Source organism: Chiroxiphia lanceolata, chromosome 18 (genome assembly GCF_009829145.1).
Source record: "Chiroxiphia lanceolata isolate bChiLan1 chromosome 18, bChiLan1.pri, whole genome shotgun sequence".
Classification (NCBI taxonomy): Eukaryota; Metazoa; Chordata; class Aves; order Passeriformes; family Pipridae; genus Chiroxiphia; species Chiroxiphia lanceolata.
This window is the reverse complement of record NC_045654.1, coordinates 6,457,114-6,475,873: the sequence shown is the minus strand read 5'-3', so window position 1 is coordinate 6,475,873 and position 18,760 is coordinate 6,457,114. Positions and strand designations below refer to the sequence as shown.

At 45.6% G+C, this 18,760-nt stretch overlaps 2 protein-coding genes and 1 long non-coding RNA gene across 4 annotated transcripts; 2 read left to right on the top strand and 1 right to left on the bottom strand.

Moving 5' to 3' along the window:
• Positions 1-14: 14 nt before the first annotated feature.
• Positions 15-7,137, top strand: CCDC117 (coiled-coil domain containing 117). 2 transcript variants are annotated; one of them, XM_032705430.1, is made up of 6 exons: positions 15-329; positions 435-733; positions 1,436-1,486; positions 1,832-2,065; positions 3,471-3,608; positions 4,153-7,137. In XM_032705430.1, the coding sequence occupies exons 2-6, from the start codon at positions 441-443 to the stop codon at positions 4,403-4,405; spliced, it is 969 nt and encodes a 322-aa protein (XP_032561321.1). In that variant the 5' UTR covers positions 15-329; positions 435-440; the 3' UTR covers positions 4,406-7,137. The 2 variants fall into 2 exon arrangements, with proteins under 2 accessions (XP_032561321.1, XP_032561320.1); XM_032705429.1 differs by lacking the exon at positions 3,471-3,608 and having other exon boundaries at positions 183-329.
• A 4,169-nt stretch (positions 7,138-11,306) lies between these two features.
• Positions 11,307-14,379, bottom strand: XBP1 (X-box binding protein 1). The gene is given in 6 exon segments (XM_032706035.1): positions 11,307-12,319; positions 13,098-13,205; positions 13,208-13,261; positions 13,766-13,900; positions 13,989-14,085; positions 14,156-14,379. Coding segments are annotated over 6 exon segments (1,161 nt in total). The 5' UTR covers positions 14,365-14,379; the 3' UTR covers positions 11,307-11,761.
• A 499-nt stretch (positions 14,380-14,878) lies between these two features.
• Positions 14,879-17,012, top strand: LOC116795980. The gene is made up of 2 exons (XR_004360213.1): positions 14,879-15,080; positions 16,519-17,012. It is a non-coding gene; the product is annotated as an uncharacterized LOC116795980 (long non-coding RNA).
• Positions 17,013-18,760: the final 1,748 nt, after the last annotated feature.

Sequence of the window (18,760 nt, the reverse complement as noted above, 5' to 3'; positions counted from 1 at the left end):
CGGGGGTCGGGGGTCGGGTCTCCCCACCGTTGTGGCAGGGGACCTACGGCCCCCACAGTCGCGACAGGGCCCCCACGGCCACAGCGGGGACCCCACGGCCCGCATGGCCACGGCCGGGACTGCGCCCCCCGGACTGCAGCTCCCACAGCGCCCGCAGCCTCCGCAGTGCCCAGGACTACGACTCCCAGAGCGCCCGGGACTACAACTCCCAGAGCGCCCGGGACTACGACTCCCACAGTGCTCGCGGATCCTTCTCTGATCGCGGCGAAAGGCCTGGAAAGGACGCGGGCTCTGGTGGCGGCTCCAGCTGCGGGCCCGGCCCGGGCCGGGTGAGCGCTGCGGGCGGGGGCGGTTCGGCGCGGGAGCACCTCGGGCCGGTCCGGAGGGTCCCGCGGCGCGGACCGTGGCGTTGACACGCGTTTTCTCCCCCGCAGCAGGAAATGGCAGCGCTCGGCAGATCCTTCCAGGGCATCCCGGCCGGCCCGGCCGTGGAGCTCCCCCCGGCTCCGGCCGCTGCCCCGGACCGCCACGGGCCGCAGCCCGGAGCCGGCGGCCACGGCCGCCTCCAGCCACCCGGGATGGTCATGGCAGGGATCGGAAACGACGGCGCCGACGGATCCTCCGGCCTCTGTCTGCAGAGCGGCTTCGACCTGGCCTCCCTGGCCGCGCTCGGGAGCCACAACGAGGGGCTGACGGCGGCCCCGGTGGGATCCTTCACCAGGAGCCGCAGCCAGTGAGTGCCAAACCTTTCCCTCGGGGTCGAGGCCGGAGGGCCGGCAGTGTCAAACAGCGATGCTTTGCGAGGCGGGGTGGAATTTGTTTCCTTCTAGCAGCGTTTCAGTGGTAGGGATTAGAATTGTATTGCGCTTGTCTTACGGCCCTGAAGCTCGATAGTGCGGGATGAAGGAGCCTTCTAAAAGGCAAGAAAGGTGATCGACTGTACCAGGATCTTCACATGGTTTTAAACTCATGTGGTTTTTTATTTATTTATCTTTAAACTTGTTCTTTCTCATATGTGAGCACAAAACCCTTAAATTGTTCTATAAAATGTTGTGGTTTAGTCACATGTGAGTATGTCCCTGTGATACGTTGTACTAACAGATTCGAATTGGATCATGTGTTGCTTCTTGAAGCAGTTGAATTTTAGCAAAAATTGATCTTACCTCTTGTGGAAAAAAATAATGTAAAGGAGGAGAAATTAGCATGGAATTCTGCTCCGAGAACTGAGCAATTATATCTGCCTTTGACTTCCTTTGGAACAAAGTGGTCATTTTTTGTCCAACGCTTCCATTCCCTTTATGGCTGGTAATGTACTGCAACTGTTGCTCTTAGTTGCAAGTGAAATTTTAAAAGGGAGGAGAATATTGTTTTACAATATCAGTGTCACTGGAAGATATGATTAGAAGCTAAATAACTATTTGTTTTTCTTTTGCAGTGTCTCTGTGCGCTATGGAAAGAAACATAAGCTAGAAGAAGAGGCAGAAGGGTAAATTAATTTGTCTTTTATAGCCTGAAACATCTTAATTTGCTTTTTGTTTTCTAAAACATCTGAGCGCATCTCATCTACAATGCAAACAGGAAGGGAACTTCTATCACAGTTTCCATTTGGAACTCTTCTCCTGAACTGCACATGAACCTGAATCCATTTACGTTACCTAATCAGTTGCGTAGCACTGATTTTCTTGCATGGGCGCTCATGTTTCACTGAGAGCAACACGGTTTCTTTTCTTTGTTGAGGTTGTGCTGCTATAGTGTGTCAAAGCTGTTGAAATGCACATGACTTTCTGTAGGATTTCTTCTCTGACAGTTGTAAACTTGTTTTGTTTCCTAGTTGTCCTGTGCGGAAGAAGAGGCTGACAGGAGCCAAAAATTGCCCTTTGAATCCCAACACTGAAGAATGGATTCTCTGTGCAGGTCAGCAGGCAGCTGGGGAGGTAGCAAGTCAGTGTGGTGGCAGCGGTCCTGAAACTGCCATGTTAGAAATTCCCTGTGAAGAAATGGATCAGACAATGGGGGAACAGCAATGCGAGGTTGCTCGCAGGAAACTTCAGGAAATTGAGGACAGGTAAATGCAGGGATTGAGTAGACTGGCTTTGCTGAGCTTTCCCTTTTCTGGTGGGAATTCAGGGGTAAATCTAGCACTTAGCAGTGTGATAACACTGCTGTGAGTTTTTGAGGTGAACCTTCTGTTCAACTGATTTCTTTTTAAGCTACGTATGGTCCTGTGAGTCTTGGGGCTGATACTGTGATTTGAAATCGAGGGTGCTAGAGCAGAATATGCTGACTAAATAACCCCTGATCACAGTCATTATGCAGCATCAATATATTGTAATGGGGTGTAATGCTCTTCCGTGAGTATCCAGAGCTCAAATTTTAACCAGTTATCTGGTCAGACTTGAGCTCAGCTTTTTTTCAACCAACTGCAGCTTGTTCTGTGATTAATACTTAAGGTAGATCTGAATTTGTCAGTGTAGAGAGCAGCATGAACCAGAGAGGTCTCTCTGCACATATGCAGTAAGGCTGAGGTTCACCTTGCTGATGGTGTGATGTGGGGTGATGGGGTGGCCATAGGGAGACTACTGCGGTCATTTAATAAATGTACTGTGTGTTCTGGCCCTCAAAAGATTTCTGGGAATGGCATATGTGTGTATCAGTTGATTGCAGCTGAACTAGTACTCTGGAATATCCAAAATGACCACTGCTAATGATAAGAAAAGCCAAAAGTTACAGAAATTTTAAAAGAAGATTTTTCTTTTTTAGATTATTACTCCATAGATGATGTGTGAGGGGGAACAAGGTACTGTTAGAACGTTTTTTTTCATGGGTAAATCAGAGTAGTGATGTATGTCTTTATTATCTGCCCATGTCTTCTTTGGACTTTTCAGAGGATTGTTCCCCATCCTTCCCAGCTGCTCTGCTAAATTTGCTACAAAAGGTTTACCAGAGCCAAAGAAGATGCCTCCATTTTTTTCTGAATGCTTCAACATTTTGTACTGATTTAATCTCAGAAACTGGCACAATGCTGTGAAAAGTAAAGCACTGCATTCAGTACCTCTGCAATAATTCTTAAAGTTCAGACATGGGGAATTGAGCAGGTGAAGCTACTGCATAGCTGAGACTCACTCATGTAATGTGACCGAATCATACAGTTTCCCCTGAAGGGAATTTATTTATTTTCTCTCAGTGTATGTTTGCACTGACACTGCTGAGGTAACACAGGGATAACAAAGCCAGCTCAGGTACCAGAAGTGGCATAGCTGCTCGAGCTGCTTCTGTGGTAACAGTTATTCTCAGGGTATTTTGGCCCTAGAGAGATTCATGTTAACACAGCCCCGCTGCTTCTGGTACCCAGCCTAGGTCAGAGATGTGCCCAGTGCAGTGCACGTAGATGTGACTGTAGTCTGCAGTGGATGTGCCTGATAACAGTATGCTCAATAGTGTTTATCTCCCTCTTCCCCCTCCGTTCCTAGGATAATTGATGAAGATGAGGAAGTTCATGCTGATGGAAATGTTAGCAATCTGCCCACTCTTATCCTGTCAGATACCCTTAAAAAAGGGATGAAGAGGGATTTTGGTGAAGTCCTGACAAAGAAAATAATAGAGTCTATGTAAGTTCTGGAGGAAATAATGGTGCTATGTAGCTAACACATGCAAATGAAAAGAAAGACCCCGTCTCATATTTGTGGAGATGTCCTTAATTTACTGCATGATGCAGCCAAAATTGTATAACAGACCATTCATCTGTCAAAAGTAGGAAAAACTGTCCTAATGTAAAAGAGAAATAAGTATAACCATAGTGGTCACCAAGTGTCTGTTTTGTACTCCTCATTTCTACAGAGAGAAATTTGTTGATTAAACCATTATAAGCTTTAGTTTTATGTATATGAATTTTCAAAATGAGAAAATCCTGAAGTGTGACCAACAGTGGTCATCAAGTTTTGTGCTAAAGAAAAGAGAGAAAATACAGGGTTAGGACTAGAAGTAATGGAACTAGTTAAGGAAGAGGAAACTTAATTGGGGGGGGGGAAAGGCATATGGCTTCTGGAATATAGTTCCAGGCTAGCTCAAAGGATGAAGATACTCTCTGGTCTTCTGCATTTAACAGCTGTGCTTGGAGAAGTTTAATTTAACTGAAACTCCATCCCCTTCTAGGAGCCGTCCTTCTATGGAGCTGGTGCTTTGGAAACCTCTTCCTGAAACTCTGACAGATAAACTGAAGTCTGTTTCTGTTAAGAACTTCAAGCAGCAGAGTACAGAAGGGTGTCAAACTAAGCAGCCAACACCGAGAGCTCCTTTTGACCCACAGACTGAAACGTTCCCTGAATCACAACAGACTGCCATGTCTCCAGATCCGTATGCTAGTTTGGGAATATCTGGGTGTGCAGAAGAAGAAATGGAGTTGTAGATGCCAGATTTTAGATTGGAAGTGGTGAGCTTCTGATGCTTTTTGTTGGTGTTTTTTTATTCTTTCTGGTTTGATGTGTGAATCTGAAGTTATATTATTTGGTTTTTGTTTTCTTATTAACAATCGTAAGGACATGGTTTGGCCAGGAAACACCCCAAGATTTCTGTACTCCAGTCTGTTAAATATTGTTATTTTTACTAAAAAGGTAATCCAGAGGCCTTTGGAACAAGGAAGTAGCTTTCCATCTTGCTTAATGGTGAAATATCCTCTTAATTGCCCTTGGTAAAGTATAAAATCTAAATATTGAATGTAACTGTGGCTTAAGCCGTGTCTTTCACTTACTGAGCCATTAAGATTTTGGTGCACATACTATGCTTGGCCAGTTGGTTTAATTTGAATTACAAAAGGGTATGTAAAGGAAGAAATACTTTTGAATCTAGTCACAGATAAAAAAAGCAATCCCTTTGGTAATACAGCTTTTCACATTATTTCATCTGTGGCTGGTTTGGACTTGATGTAAACTCAAATGTAGAAATTATACATCCTGTGGGGTGGTAGGAATGGAATATTACAGCAAAAGTCTTTGTAGAAAGTAAAGCCAGCTTCTAACTTGCAGGATACCTGCTAACCTCAGTCATCTTTGGTTCATTGGCTTCTAAATTGTGTTTCTGGGGTTTTATGTCCCCCTCCCCAAATGATGCAAAGTTAGGATAAAAGTGGTTCTGAGCCAAGAGATTCACATTTTACATTGTGCTGAGATTCTTTGTATGCATCAAGTCGGAAAGTCCATTGAAGACACTGTTAACTTATAATTAAATAAATGGCATCCTTTAATTTGGATAAACGTGGTAAGTAAATCAGATGACAGGGAGCTGCTTTCTGGCATAAAGAGGGTCAAATGCTTATTATTGTCTGTAGCCAAGTCCCAGCCTTTGAGACTGCTGGCATTAGTGGTGAGGTGAAGAAGATGCTTGTCTTTTTCCCAAGAGAATGTAGACTTAAAATTTAAGCCAGAACATGTGCCATTTAACACAGTGTCACATTGTTTATACAGACATATGCCAAAAGAATTTTGTACCCTGCTTAGGATGCCAAGGAAAGGAATCCACAATGAGCCATTGTACCTTTTCCCAATGCACAGCAGTTCCATTTTGCTTGAAACCCTTAAACAAGGCAGACAATCTTACCTTCTGTTCCCGAGTCCTTGAGCTTTCTCAGAGATACCTGAATTGGGGCTTCACATAAGAAATTCCTTTCCAAGTAATAGGTTCAGTTCAGAGTCCTACAGCCAGTCTAGTTTTGACATCTTGCTAACATAAAGGCACAAGTATACAGTAATGCAACTGCTCACATAAGAAAAGCTACTCTTCCATTGCACAGCTGGTTGATAATCTTTGTGATGATATTCTTTACTGTTAACACATAGCTGATAGTTTAAAATCAAGCTTCTCTTTTTGCATAAATCCTTTGTTTCCTTTTGGTTGTTCAAAAGATAACCCTATTTGTTAAGTCCTGTTTCTTTCAGCTTTTGTCAAAGGTTGGTTGAAATTTTCTGTCTCTCAATAAAACCTTTCAGAGCTTCACTAAAAACATTTCAACATTTGAATAGTATTACTCTGGAAACCAGTACCATTCTGAAGGTTTATTACATAGGCTGCACACATTCTCCAATCTTGCTATGTCTAATTTCATTTCAAGGTCTGCTATAAATCTCTTGCATGAACTGTGTACAATTCCCCATGTATTATTAAGCTGTGCTTAAAATCTACAGCCTTTGATGTGCTCCACTGCTTGAGTATAAAGTAAAGCAATGCAGTTTGGAGAAGGCTGTAGTCACTGCAGGTAGAAAATGTGATGCCTCCAGCTAATTAACTGGCTTTCAGCTTGCAGGATTATAGTGAAAGTTCAAGGTTGGAAGTATTTTAGCTGAAAGCTCTGAATCCTAAATAAACTGAGAAGAAAGGATAAAAATTTCAAGAATTTGATGCAACCATCTCAGCAACACTGAAATTGCAACAGAGGAGTAAAAAAAACTTTAAGAAGCCTAAATACATCAAATCTAGATGCAGTTGTTTTCCTCTCAAAAAGTGACAAATTGCATATCAGATTTGCAGAATAAGAAAGTTTTGTAGATGCCTTTTAAGCATACTTTTTTCTTGTTAGGTTTGTACCAAAGGTTGACTTTCAGAGACGTCTTTCCTTCTAATTGTTTGATGCCAATAGGGCTTCACTGACCCATTATTCTGCCATCTGAAACAAGAATATAGTGGTGGACTATTGACAAAGACCAGGAGATGGGGGAAAAAACTCTCCAAGAATTTTGCTTTGGTAGAAAACCTTTACTTTCATTTTTTAATAATTCACTTCTGCCCTTGTGATAGGAGACAGTGGGGTTGAATTGCTTAAATTGATGGGGGAGGAGAAGGTGAGCTACAGTGGGAACCGAGTGCCAGGAGGACCGAGCAAGATCCTTGCCATAGCGATCACTTGGAGAGGGGATGGGAGATCAAGCTCTGGGCATTTTCAGACTTCTGTATTTGTGAGTTTTGTTGTTGTTGGCTTCCTTAAAAGACTTTTATTAATGCTGTTCACGAGCGGGATGGCAAATGTGATGCAGTATTAGAAAAAAACTTATTTTGAAATATGGAAGATCCGATTCTGGTCTGTCTTCTCTTGGGACCAAATCACCCTTTGTATGTCAGTTTTCAATAAATTTTCTGAAATATTTTTTAGATGACTGTGTTTCATTCCCAATAAAAGTGAAAACCTTGGGAGCCTCTGACAAAGCAAAAGGGGGGGTATCAAGGGACAGAATTTATTTTGGCATGGGCTTGGAACTGGGCTTGTAATTATTCCAGGGCTTATGTCTTGTATCAGTCAGCTAGAGCAGATGTGTGGCTTGTGTCATGGATCATTTATTTAATCAAATGCAGATGTAACCCTTGTGAACCACTGGGTCTGGATCCTTGCTTGTGAGGCAAGTAGGACTCCAGAAGTCCGAGCAGTCACCCAAGGAAGCGTGCTGCAATGTGAGAGCTCCTGCTCCCTGCATGTGTTACCCTTCCCTTGCTACCCCAGCTTTGCCTGGGTTCAGTTTAATTTGGCATCTCTCAACTACAGGAAGATCTCAGATTAAAGATCCTTGGGTGAGAGTTTAGATTCTCACACTTTCATCTGTGGAAGTTCCATGTACTACATAAATACATATATTAAAAAAAACCCTGCCTCGGTAGCACTTAAGTGGACTTGATTCTAGTAAAAAATAAATACTAGTGCTTATAGAAATTCTGAATGCTTTTAGGCTTCTAGATGCCCAACAGGAACTAGTTGTGTGTTTTCAGTGGAAGAGATCTCAATAATAACAGTTTGTCTTGAACCCAGTGCTCACAGTAAGTCAGGATAAAGCATGCCAGGATAGAACTGTAAAGTTGAAAAAGAGGAAGCAAAACAGTGTAAATACTATGTCCCTGAGCATTTTTGCAGGGTTTGGATGTTAAACAGCCCTTCCAAGCGGGATGGAAATGTGACGGTCACACAGTTTTCCTTGAATTCTTTGAGCCGTTGAAAATCGGTTCCTCGCGGCGGCACGAGGGGCTGAGGCGGCGCGGGAGGCGGGCGGGGCTGTGGCTGCGCACCCGCTGGTCCCGCCCCAGGGCGGGCCTCGGGATCCGGCACCGGGAACAGGCCCCGTTGGGAATTGTGTGTTAAGCCTCTGGCATCCCCCTCACGCTCCAGGACAGGCCCAGGCATCCCTGGCATCCCCCTCACGGCCAGGACACCGATGGGCCCAGGTCTAGCTCTCCAGAGACCCACGGGCACCGACACGAGCTGCCTGGGGAGAAGACCCACAGTCACACAAGCAGATTTGAAGGAAGGCAGCGGGGTAACAGAATGACAGGTCTGCCGGCCTTTCAGAGCAGCCTGTTGGAGGAGAAAAGCCAGGGACACCAATCACAGAATCAACCTCTGAGATCATCGAGTCCAACCCTTGATTCAACATTGCCGTGGTTACTAAACCATGGCAGTAAGTGCCACATCCAGTCTTAAAACCCTCCAGGGACGGTGAATCCACCACCTCCCTGGGCAGCCTGTTCCAGTGTCTGATTACTCCCCACCCCGAGGTGTTTTGAGCCACAGGACAGACATGCTTTCCCTGCCTGCAGAGGTCGGACGTGCTGCAGAGGAGTTACTCCTCCAGCAGAAGGCAGCAGCTTTCTGCTCCATACCACACATCCCGTGCCTTTTGCCCACGGACGGTTCTGAGGATCACGGTGCTCTCTGTCAGTGACAACAGGGAGCTGCTGCAATGACAGAGGAGAAAAGGGAATTATGCCCCCACTGCTCCTTGTCCCTGCTGTGGGCACAGCCTTGGCTTCAAAGCACTTGGCTGCTCTAGGGCAGGCTTGTAAATTGAATTAAGTTCACAGAGTACTCAAAAAAGCTTATGTGTGCAGCTATCAAACTACACTTTACTCAAAATGCTGGTTCAAACCACCACCAACTACTCGAATGAATCAAAGCAATTTAAAATCTCAAAATTGTGAGCACTGATCTTTCTTAAACCACTGACTCAGAATAATTACTGGAGCAGAACCTTGCCTAGGAGCTGAGAACTGCAGTTTGGCTGGCTTAAGAACAAAGGAAACTCATATGCAGCAGAGGTATCATTTGTTTCATTCTCAATGTTGTCTGAAGCAGTCCTTTACAAAGCTGGATTTGCTGGTGGTTTTCTTGCTGAAGGCTTAAGCACAGGCAAGGCTGATAATTGGTACAGGATATTTTGCTTAAGGTGGCCATGTCTTGCATGTATTCGTATTTCTTTCAGCATATCATTCACATACAGCTGTTGGACTTCAATGTCTGTCAGACATGGTGGTAGCAGGTCTCAGTGCTTCCACCACCTTGTCTTCAGTTTAACAAATTGCCTTCAGCCATTTCCTGCCTAGACAGCTTTTCCAGGTGTTTCAGGTGTTTGGGTTTTTTTGTGTTAAAGACAACTGTTTTTCTCTGCCTCTATAATTTGGTGAAAGGTGGCCCTATTTTTGTCTTCAGTTCCAGCCAAATTATTCTTACTGAGTTCTTGGATTTAGTAATTATGAAGCGTGCATATGATACCGGGCCCTGCCTTTGTAATGGTGTATCAAAAACTGAATGTAAGAACCATAAACTTCCTTATTCATTACAAACAAAGGTCACATTTTCCTCATGAAACATGGTGCAATGAGCACAAGTTCCTCTCTTAAGCAGTTTGCCAAAAGAGTTCACATTAACTTTTCTTCATCTCCACTCTTCCTCATCCTGGCAGTTAATGTTGCTGTATCTTAATCTGAGCTAGCATGAAAAAAACCAAAAGCAACTGCATAAGCATTGCTGGCAAAGTACCAACAATTTTGCAGGTATCAGGTGGTAACGTGTCTTTGAGCCCTATGCTACTTCTTACCCTTCAGTTTTGGCCTTCTTGTTCCCCTCAGATTTCTTCATGACAGAATTTCTACACCTTTAAACAAAGGCTGGAGACACATTCTTTGCAAATACACACAGGTGGAGATTAAAGTTTTCCAGGCAGGTTCTTGAAAGCTCAGTGAAGCCATTTTGCTGGCACCATTTCTTGCTGCATTACTACAGTTTAGTCACTGTAGCTTTAAGGTGCACAGAAAATACAACTGTAATGCTAAACCATCAAAAGTGAAACCAGACTGAGAAACATCGCTGATAACCTGAGATAGAGAAGACTGTGCATATGACTAAAACTTCCACTTCACCCTACAATTGGGATCAGCTCCTGAAGACACAAAAATAAGCAAGAGCCTTGTACAGGAATGGGCTGTGCCTGCAGTGACTCAGTTCCAAATATCAAACTCACAGGAACACACACATTGCCGACATATACCACAGCACTGAACAGAGACAGTTCCATCAATTACTACGTTTACTCATCTATTGAACTAGTTAAGAAATTAATTTAGTGTGATATGAAGTTCCAATAATACTAACAAAAGTAATGGAAAACTACAGATCAAATCCTCACTTCTGTTTGCTTTTTGGACTCACAACAATTTATTTGATACTTAAGGTCCTGTTGCAGTCATCCCTATTTGCCAGATTGAAAGTAAAGCAAGCTATTCTCTGACTACTTGCATATTTAATCTAAATTCGTTACATTGCATAGCTGTAGTCTCTATCCACTATTCAGTTGGAATGCTTTATTACAAGAAACTTGTAATCCAAAGCAGTGCTATCTCCTTGAATGTTAGTGACCAAAACCCTCCCATACCATCCCCCATTTCCCTTCCTGCCCACCCCAAGTTATTTTTGTCAAAATTGGATGCAAAACATGAAATAGCACTGAAACCAAGAGCAGCTGTGCAAACACCTGCAACAGCTCTCTCAGTATAAAACTTCAGTTTCTTCTCTCTCTCCAAGTGTTTTTAATATTGTGACATTGGAACAAATGGATGCGGACAACAAAAAGCCCTGCTGTGATATTTGAAATTCTCTCTGTGAAGTTCATTTGATGCTTCAGAATATCCTGTGGCAACACAGAATCTGCACCTTTTTCACCCCATGTCTGTCTCACCCCCAGCTCCCCTCCAACTGAGCACTTTGGTTGGCATTACTGGCCACACCAGGGCGACACCACCATGACTTTATTCAGACTTCAAGCTCCTGCCACCCCCTTTCCTTATTGAGGCTGAAGGTTTTGCTGTAGCAGCTCTGGCTCTCACACAAACCCCTCTACCACATCCAGAAGAAACTGCTACAGCATCCAGCTACAGACACCATGCAAGTGCTGCTCCTCAGTGCATTGTGGTGGGATAAGACACTGAGGGACCTAAATTTAAGTTCTAAACTTAAGGCCCAGATACTCCCCCCACCCCACTGAGATCTAAATCAAAAAAGGGTCAGTGAGCTGCGCTGCATTTTAATTGCACCAATACAGTTAAATATTAAATGGAGAAAGCAACTCTACATAGCAAATGGAAAACAAGCATTTACATAGTAAAGCTGTAAGATGTAGAGACTATTAAAGTCTTACCCCAGTTGTCTATACATGAATATCCCACTGCAGTTTTTGGTGTTAAAATTTTAAATGTAAAACAAATTCAACATTTTCAGGCTCATACAGAATTAGCAAGTTATTGAGAAACAAAAGTTTCCTCCCTCATAAGCCAATACTGATGGGGGGCAGGGCAGGACACCCTGTGTTTTTTTCATACCATCACTCCATCTACTAGTGTGGGTAGAAGAGAGCAACACTTTTCTGAATATACTTGATTTCCCCCACACACACACCCCAAAGGGGCATATACTGATATCTGCCAGGACAGTTACCCAAGGGGAGTTAACACTACCAAGTTAGACACTGATCAGCTGGGGAAAGAGTTCACTAGCAAAGCTGTCCTCCCACACGTGGTCAGTGCCAAGTGGAGAGGACATGTCACTGAAGGGTGACAAGGATCCTTCATACCCAGAGTCACTACAGGCATCCAACAAGTAGTTTGAGGTTTCAAGGCTATGATGAGAAGAAAGCAGATGAGAAATGCCCAGTTCAGGCATGAAGTTGTCTACAGGTTCCTCCTTCACAGACACTGGGACCTCAGGGATAGCCTTGTCTTCAGATGAAGAGAGAGATTCTTTCTCAATTTTCACTAGCATATTGGTTTGGTTGCTTGCTTCAACAGGAATCTCCAGTATTAGGGGCTTTGTATACACATGATCAAACCTTATCAGTTCATTAATGGCCTCCAGCTTAGCTGATGGGGACCCCAAAGATGGAGAGAGGGAGGTTGATATGGAATTTGTTTCTCCAGAGATCTCTTCCTCCAGCTTTTCCAGGCACATTGACTCTGAATCGGCACATCTGAGAAACATCTCTGGGTCCAGACTGTCCAGAAAGCCCAACAGGAGATCAGGCTGCAGAATGAAATACTATTTTAGAAAGACAGCCTGTTTCTGTTACAGCAAAGCACCAGTTGTGGTATGTATTAACCCCCATGCAGAAATTAAAATACACTAAACACAATCACAGTTGTTTTACCAAGAACACCATCAAACACACAGTTAAGGCAGCTACTTGTTTTTCAGAAATTCACACAATCACAGAATCCATCAGGTTGGAACAGACCACAGTGGGTTATCTGGTCCAACATCCCTGCTCAAGCAGGGTCAGCCTAGAGCACATAGCACAGGATTGCATCCAGCCAGTTCCTGAATATCTCTAGTGAAGAAGACTCCAAAACCTCTCTGGGAAATGTGTTCCACTGTGCAGTCATTCTTTGTCCATTAACTTTTTTGTAAGGGTACTGGCAATCCCCACAGAATTCTACATGCATTTGAGATTCACAGCCACTACTGGAAACTCTTGGAGATCCTGGACACATCAAGTGCTACCACCACAGTACCTGCTGGCTACACAGAGCACAGACCAGAACCCAGCTTAGGCAGACCTGCCTGTGACCAAGTTCAGAAGGCTGGGCTGGTTTTTTTGGGGGTTTTGTTTAACTCCTGTACTCACTAGATACAGCCTAATACAGCTGTTCTGAGCCACAGATATGGCATTCCAAGACTTGGAAGAACAAGGAAACTATGGAAAAATCATAAAATTATTTAATATCAAGAAATTAAACTACTAGTCTTAAATCCACAGTGGTTCTGAAGTTCACGGGCAGTTTGCATAGGAATGGATGCTCACCTCAGAGTCTGAATAGTCACTGCCATCAGAATCCACGTGGAAGCCATCAGAAATGGTGACTGCTGGGCCTGCACCTGCTGCAGAGGAACACGTAGTCTGAGTGCTGCGGACTCAGCGGACCCGGTCACCAATCTAATCTCATCCACCTGTGATTCCTTCACAACCTGTGCCAAGGAAAAAATTCAGTCACCACAAGTGTTCTGGCAGGCAGTACAGCACATAATCCTGAAGACTACGTTTTTCCCGCAAAGGCTTCCAACATGAGATTCTCCACTTGCTTATGCCGTAGCAACCTCCAAAGCTGAAGCTTCCGTACACTTGCAGATTTATTTTGTTTGCCACTTTTAAACGGGAGCCTGACACCCTCCCCCATACACCATTCTTTTGAGACAGACCTACATGACTGTAACAGTTTTTATTTCCCTTCTATAACAAAGCATAGAGAAACAGATGAAATTATCTCAAAACAGCTTGGAACTAGTCACCTTGTTATCTCCCACACTACCCACTTGGCACCTGTTCGACTTCAGAACTTCCATTTGGAGTACAAGGGTGTTTCTGGCACATCCCTGTTCACAGCACTGGGGTTACCCCGGGAGCGGGGCAGCTCTCGGTGTGCTCTGCTCAGGGCAGGGGCGGACACACCAGCAGCGCGGCGGGCGACTCACCTGCGACTCGCCGCCCTCCTCCTCCTCCGTCTTCAGAGCATCTAAACCCAGGCGGCAGCGGAGCTCCTGGTTCTCCAGCACAAGGTTACACGTCCTCTCCCGCAGGAGCTGGTTTTCCAGCAGCAGCTTCTGGTTCTGCAGAGAGCCATGAGGCAGGGAGGCCGCCCCTCACCTTCTCACCCCCTCCTCCTCCAGCCCCTCACCGCCTCCTCCAGCCCCTCACCTCCTCCTCCAGCTCCACCACTTGCTGCTCCAGCTCCGTCATCCGCGCCTTCTTCCTGTCCCGGGCGCTCTGGGCCGCCACGCGGTTCTTCAGCTTCCTGCGGGACAGGGCGGCCGTCAACGGGGAAGCGTGGAAGCCGCGGGGCCCCCGCCGCTGCCCCCACTCACCTGCGCAGCGCCTTCTCCTCCGGGCTCAGGTGCGTGAGCCGCTGCCGCTTGCGGGCCGGCTGCGGGCCCTCCAGCCCCGCGAGGCCGGGGTCGGCTCCTGCCGGCAAGACAACGGAAAGATGCCGGCCGGCCGCGGCGCCAGGGGCCTCGGCCGCTTTACTGGGGATGAGGAGCAGCCGGGGGGCCGCGGCACCGGGCAGCGCTGCCATGGCGGGACGCGGCGGGTGCGGAACGGACGCGCTGCCCGGCACCACCGGCACAACCCCCTGCGACGCACCCGGCCCCGCCCGGATTTCTACCATCGTGGCTCTCGCCCATTGGCCGGAACGGCGTGACGCTCCGGCCACACGAGCTCGTGATTGGCCGGCAGCCGAGAGCAAGGGGGGAAGTGAATTGCATCAGACGCGGGGTCTGCGGCCGGGGGGCGCCGGCGCGCGGCGAGGGGCGGGGCCGCGGCGGGCCGTGAGGGGCCGTGAGGGGCCGGCCGCGATGGCCGCAGTGGGGAGGGGGCTGCCCGCTGAAGCCGAGCAGTGCGTCGGGGAGGCAGCGAGCAGGGTCTGGCGGGGTAGTGCAGCTGAAGCCCCTTTGTGGTCCCCTTCCCGCGACCGGTTTGTCACAAGCAGAATCGTGGGGAACGCAAGTGCCAAAAGCGGAACTTCAGCAGGTGCCAATAGAATGGGCTAAAAATGGGCTAAAAAGAACAAAAAAGCAGAGAGGTTAGTGATTGATGAGTAGAAGTTGCAGGAGAGTGTGCAGAAACCCCCCAGGGATGTGACAGCGCTGCCCCCAGCTTGTCCTGCGAAGCAGCAGTGCTGCGTGGGGAGGGAAGCGAGCACTTCTGTGGGGTCCCACGAAGGTCCTCACGCTGCCCTGACGGGCCGGTGTCAGAGCTGAAGGAACTTGGGTCCAGACAAGTGAAAGTTTTGTAGGTACAAAGCCTCAAAATACTCTGCCTGTGGGAATGCAGGTGTTCAGCAACCTGCCCCCAGCAACACACAAGCACGCAGGGCATCAAGGCTGTTGGAAGTGTTGACCTTAGCTCGGTGACCAAAGCTTTCCAAGTTTCCACTTGCAACAGTTGCCAATGACCTGAGTAGTTATGAAATGTTGAGACTTTGGCTGCTTATGTTTATTTTTGAAATCCATTTGTGCATTGAATTTAAATTAGTTGTTAAACAGTAAAGGAAAAACATGAGCTTTAGAAGTTCAAAGGCAATGGTGTGCTGGTTGGGCATTACTCCAGCATTGGAGTTCTGCCAGGCTTTCATGATCCAGAGAACAAACTGCATTTGTAAGCTTGTGTTTGTTCTTTCCTTACTCACTGCAGCATGACATTGAGCTAAGGCTGAGAATTCACCTTTCTACTTTGACACCTTTGTGAAAAATACGGCAACTTTTCGATAAGCCTTTTAGTCTGAGTGCAAAAAAGTTGTTTGTTCAGGTCCCGCTAAACCCCTTAGATACGGATCATTGAAAACTATCTGCTTCTCTTTTGTGTGTCTCTTCTGGGTTTTGACTAATGTTTCTTCTGTAATTCTAATTCCCAATTAAAAACTTTACTATTTTCTATCAAAATGCAGGTCCAGTATTAATAACTTTTTCAGATTTCAGACATTCATTTCAAATTGCCCTTTTTTGCAACAGAAGTGTTGAACAGGCTGCCTCACATTGCTGATTTGTGGTATCTACACTGGGGAGACTTGTCATGATATGATTTATCAGATAGATATCCAGATTTCTTAGCATTATGGCTGAAAAAAGATCCTAACTTTCTGTCTGCTTGTGATTTAATTTTTCTATTTAATTTTATAGGGAACCAGAGCAAAAGCATCAATTTCCTTTTGCAACAAACACTTGTGATCATGAATAAACTCCAGAAGTGCAGGGACATATATGCCAGTAGTGGTGCCTGAAATGTTTTCCAGTTATGTGTGACCAGGCACAAAAGTGGAAGCTGCCCTTGGTACTGGTGGTGTCCATTCTTACTGAATATAATAGTGGCATCCATTAGCATGTCTGGTGTTGGCAGTAATAGCTGACAAAAAAAGGGCATGACCCCCTGCAGTCTAGTCCTGTTGAACAGTTTTAGTAGCACTGCTAAGAGTAGCTGGGGTGTAGTTGCTGTGAATACATTTAGACTCATGAATACCATGTTACTCTCATTAGGAGACATAAAGTCTTTTGTTTAAATGTATGGTTAAGTCACTGGGGAAAAGAGTGCCAAAAAGAAGTTCAATAAATCTGGTCTTGCACTGTGACACCCTCTCAGAGAATTTTACTTAAAAGACTTCAAGTTTAATTCTAATTTCCACTTTTTTTTTTACACATTCCAGTCTTTGTATTTTTCTTTTTTTTTTTTTCAGTCGTTGGATTCAATCCTGTGATCCACATGACTCCAGAATGCTTCTCACCCTGCCTTTCACCCCACTGGGGGTTCAGCACTACCACCAAGGATGTGCCAACGAGGATACTGTTGGCTGTCCTGCCAGAAACCACATTAATTCCTGCTAACATAGCTTTATGTTGTATGTTCCAGGTGGCCAACCCACCAGAGGAAATAGTTTTGTTTAACGAAGGTGGAGAGGCTTTGCCCTTGTGTAATATCAGATACAGAGAAAAAAACATGTGTTGAATGTTATCTATGTATGAAAAAAGGGGGTATAGAAGGGGGAAATAAAATGGAAGAGGGGGGCGTAGAGAAAAGATTAACTGACAATCATAGTCTGAGAAAGAGCTTGTTTGCTGAATGTGTGTCTGAAAATACTTGGAAAGTGGCCTGGGGCCCCAAGCTTGTGACAACAGCTGGAATATTCCCAGATTTGTATCAATAGCTGATTAAATGAGAAGGGGAACTGTTTTGCTGCCTAAAATGAGGTTTGGAATAACTTATATTCATTTTACTTATTCTTAAATTTCATCATTACATATTGGGATTCAGGAGTACATCTTTCAAAGTCTTAGTGCTCTTAATTTCAGAGGATATGCAGAATCTGTATCCTCTGCCTCCTGCATGGGAGCTGCCACCCAGTCTGCATGCACTTGGAAGCGACGTTGGCCGTGCCTTAACGCTGCTGCAAGCAGGACCTTCAGAAGGTGATATTTTGCTCAGCTATCATCCCTTCTCCATTAATACTTGTTATTGAGATTCTGCCTCACTGGCCTCTGTGATTGTTTCCATTAGAATGGTGTGGCAAAGACCCAGTGAATCCAACTTCAAACCCCGACTCTCCTGCAAACGTCTTACATATGTGTACCTTGTATTCCAGTTCCGTGTCCTCATGTTCCACCCACATACATTACTGGTACCTGCTACTACCCAGAATTTCAAGGAATGGTGGGTAGGTCTGCCTGAGTTCCATCTTAGATCTGTGTGGTGGGCCACAGGCAGAGACTGGAGATTCTCACTTTGATCTTTATGGTTCAGTCCTCTGACCTAGCTGATTGTTTGGTGAGGGAGAGATCCTGTCACACCTGTACCTCAGGTGTCTCCTGTTACAATTCTTTTTCTAATACCTTCAGACCTTCATGCTGCAGTTCTGTCTGTATTTTCCCCACAGCAGTGTCCCAGCCACTACAGGCAGCTTCAGTTGACTCGGGCAGTGTGTATCTTGTGACAGAGCTCACATGCCCTCATTGTAGGGTGTTCTGTCTCTCCATGCCAATAGAATTAGTTGTCCCATCACCACAGTCATGAAACCTTGCTTCTGATTCACAAGACAAGTCTGAGTTAACTAAGACAACGCTGGCAGTGTTTCTGGAACAAAGATATTAATCAAGTTGACTAGACCTTGGGGCTTTCATAAGGTCTTTTTTTCAGGAAAAGGGGGTCTCCCCTTGTTGCAGAATGATTCAAATTTAGTAGTAGAATGGCTAAGGCTTAGTAGGAGAGTAGGCCTAGAGAGCAGCACTCCAAAGTAGTAGGTTAGCAGCCTTGTTCGTGAGAATGGAATGTACTAAAGAGGTAGGAACAATAATCAAAAGATTTAGCCAAGCATGTATATAACGATTTGTTACCTTAGATACAGTAAGGGTTTGCTGAACAGTTTCTATGGGGTTTCTATGGAGTAGGACAACTTAAACAGATTTATGATTAAAAGTAGATGATTACCAATTGTTATCAGTATGAAATATGAGTTTGTGTTTGTAACTAAGTGTAACTGCTTACAAGTGAGAACTGCACGTAGACATGTTTGTGTAAAGGTATAAAAACTGAACTGAAAATGAGGGTCTTCGGAATCCTGACTTGGGACACTAGTCCTCAGGTTCCCGGGGCCCCGAATAAAGCACCCATAAACCGGCACTCTGTTGGTTTGTGTTTTCGTTACGGGCAACAGTTTTCTGGCGACCCAGATGGGACTCCGGGGGTAGCTGGGGCGGCTCACGAGCTGATCCACTCCATGCCGGCAACCAGGTGATTTCTGGGGAGACATCGACCCGTGCCCGACCCCGCGCCTGCCGGACAACCATCCAGGTAAGCCCGGAGGTGCTTTATTCTTTAGGTTTGTTGGTTGGGAGCCTGCCCATAAGACGGGACCGTGAGTTTACCCGCTGGGTTGGGCAAAGGTTTTATTGGGAAGCCTAGGCGCTGGTCGTAAGACGGGGCGA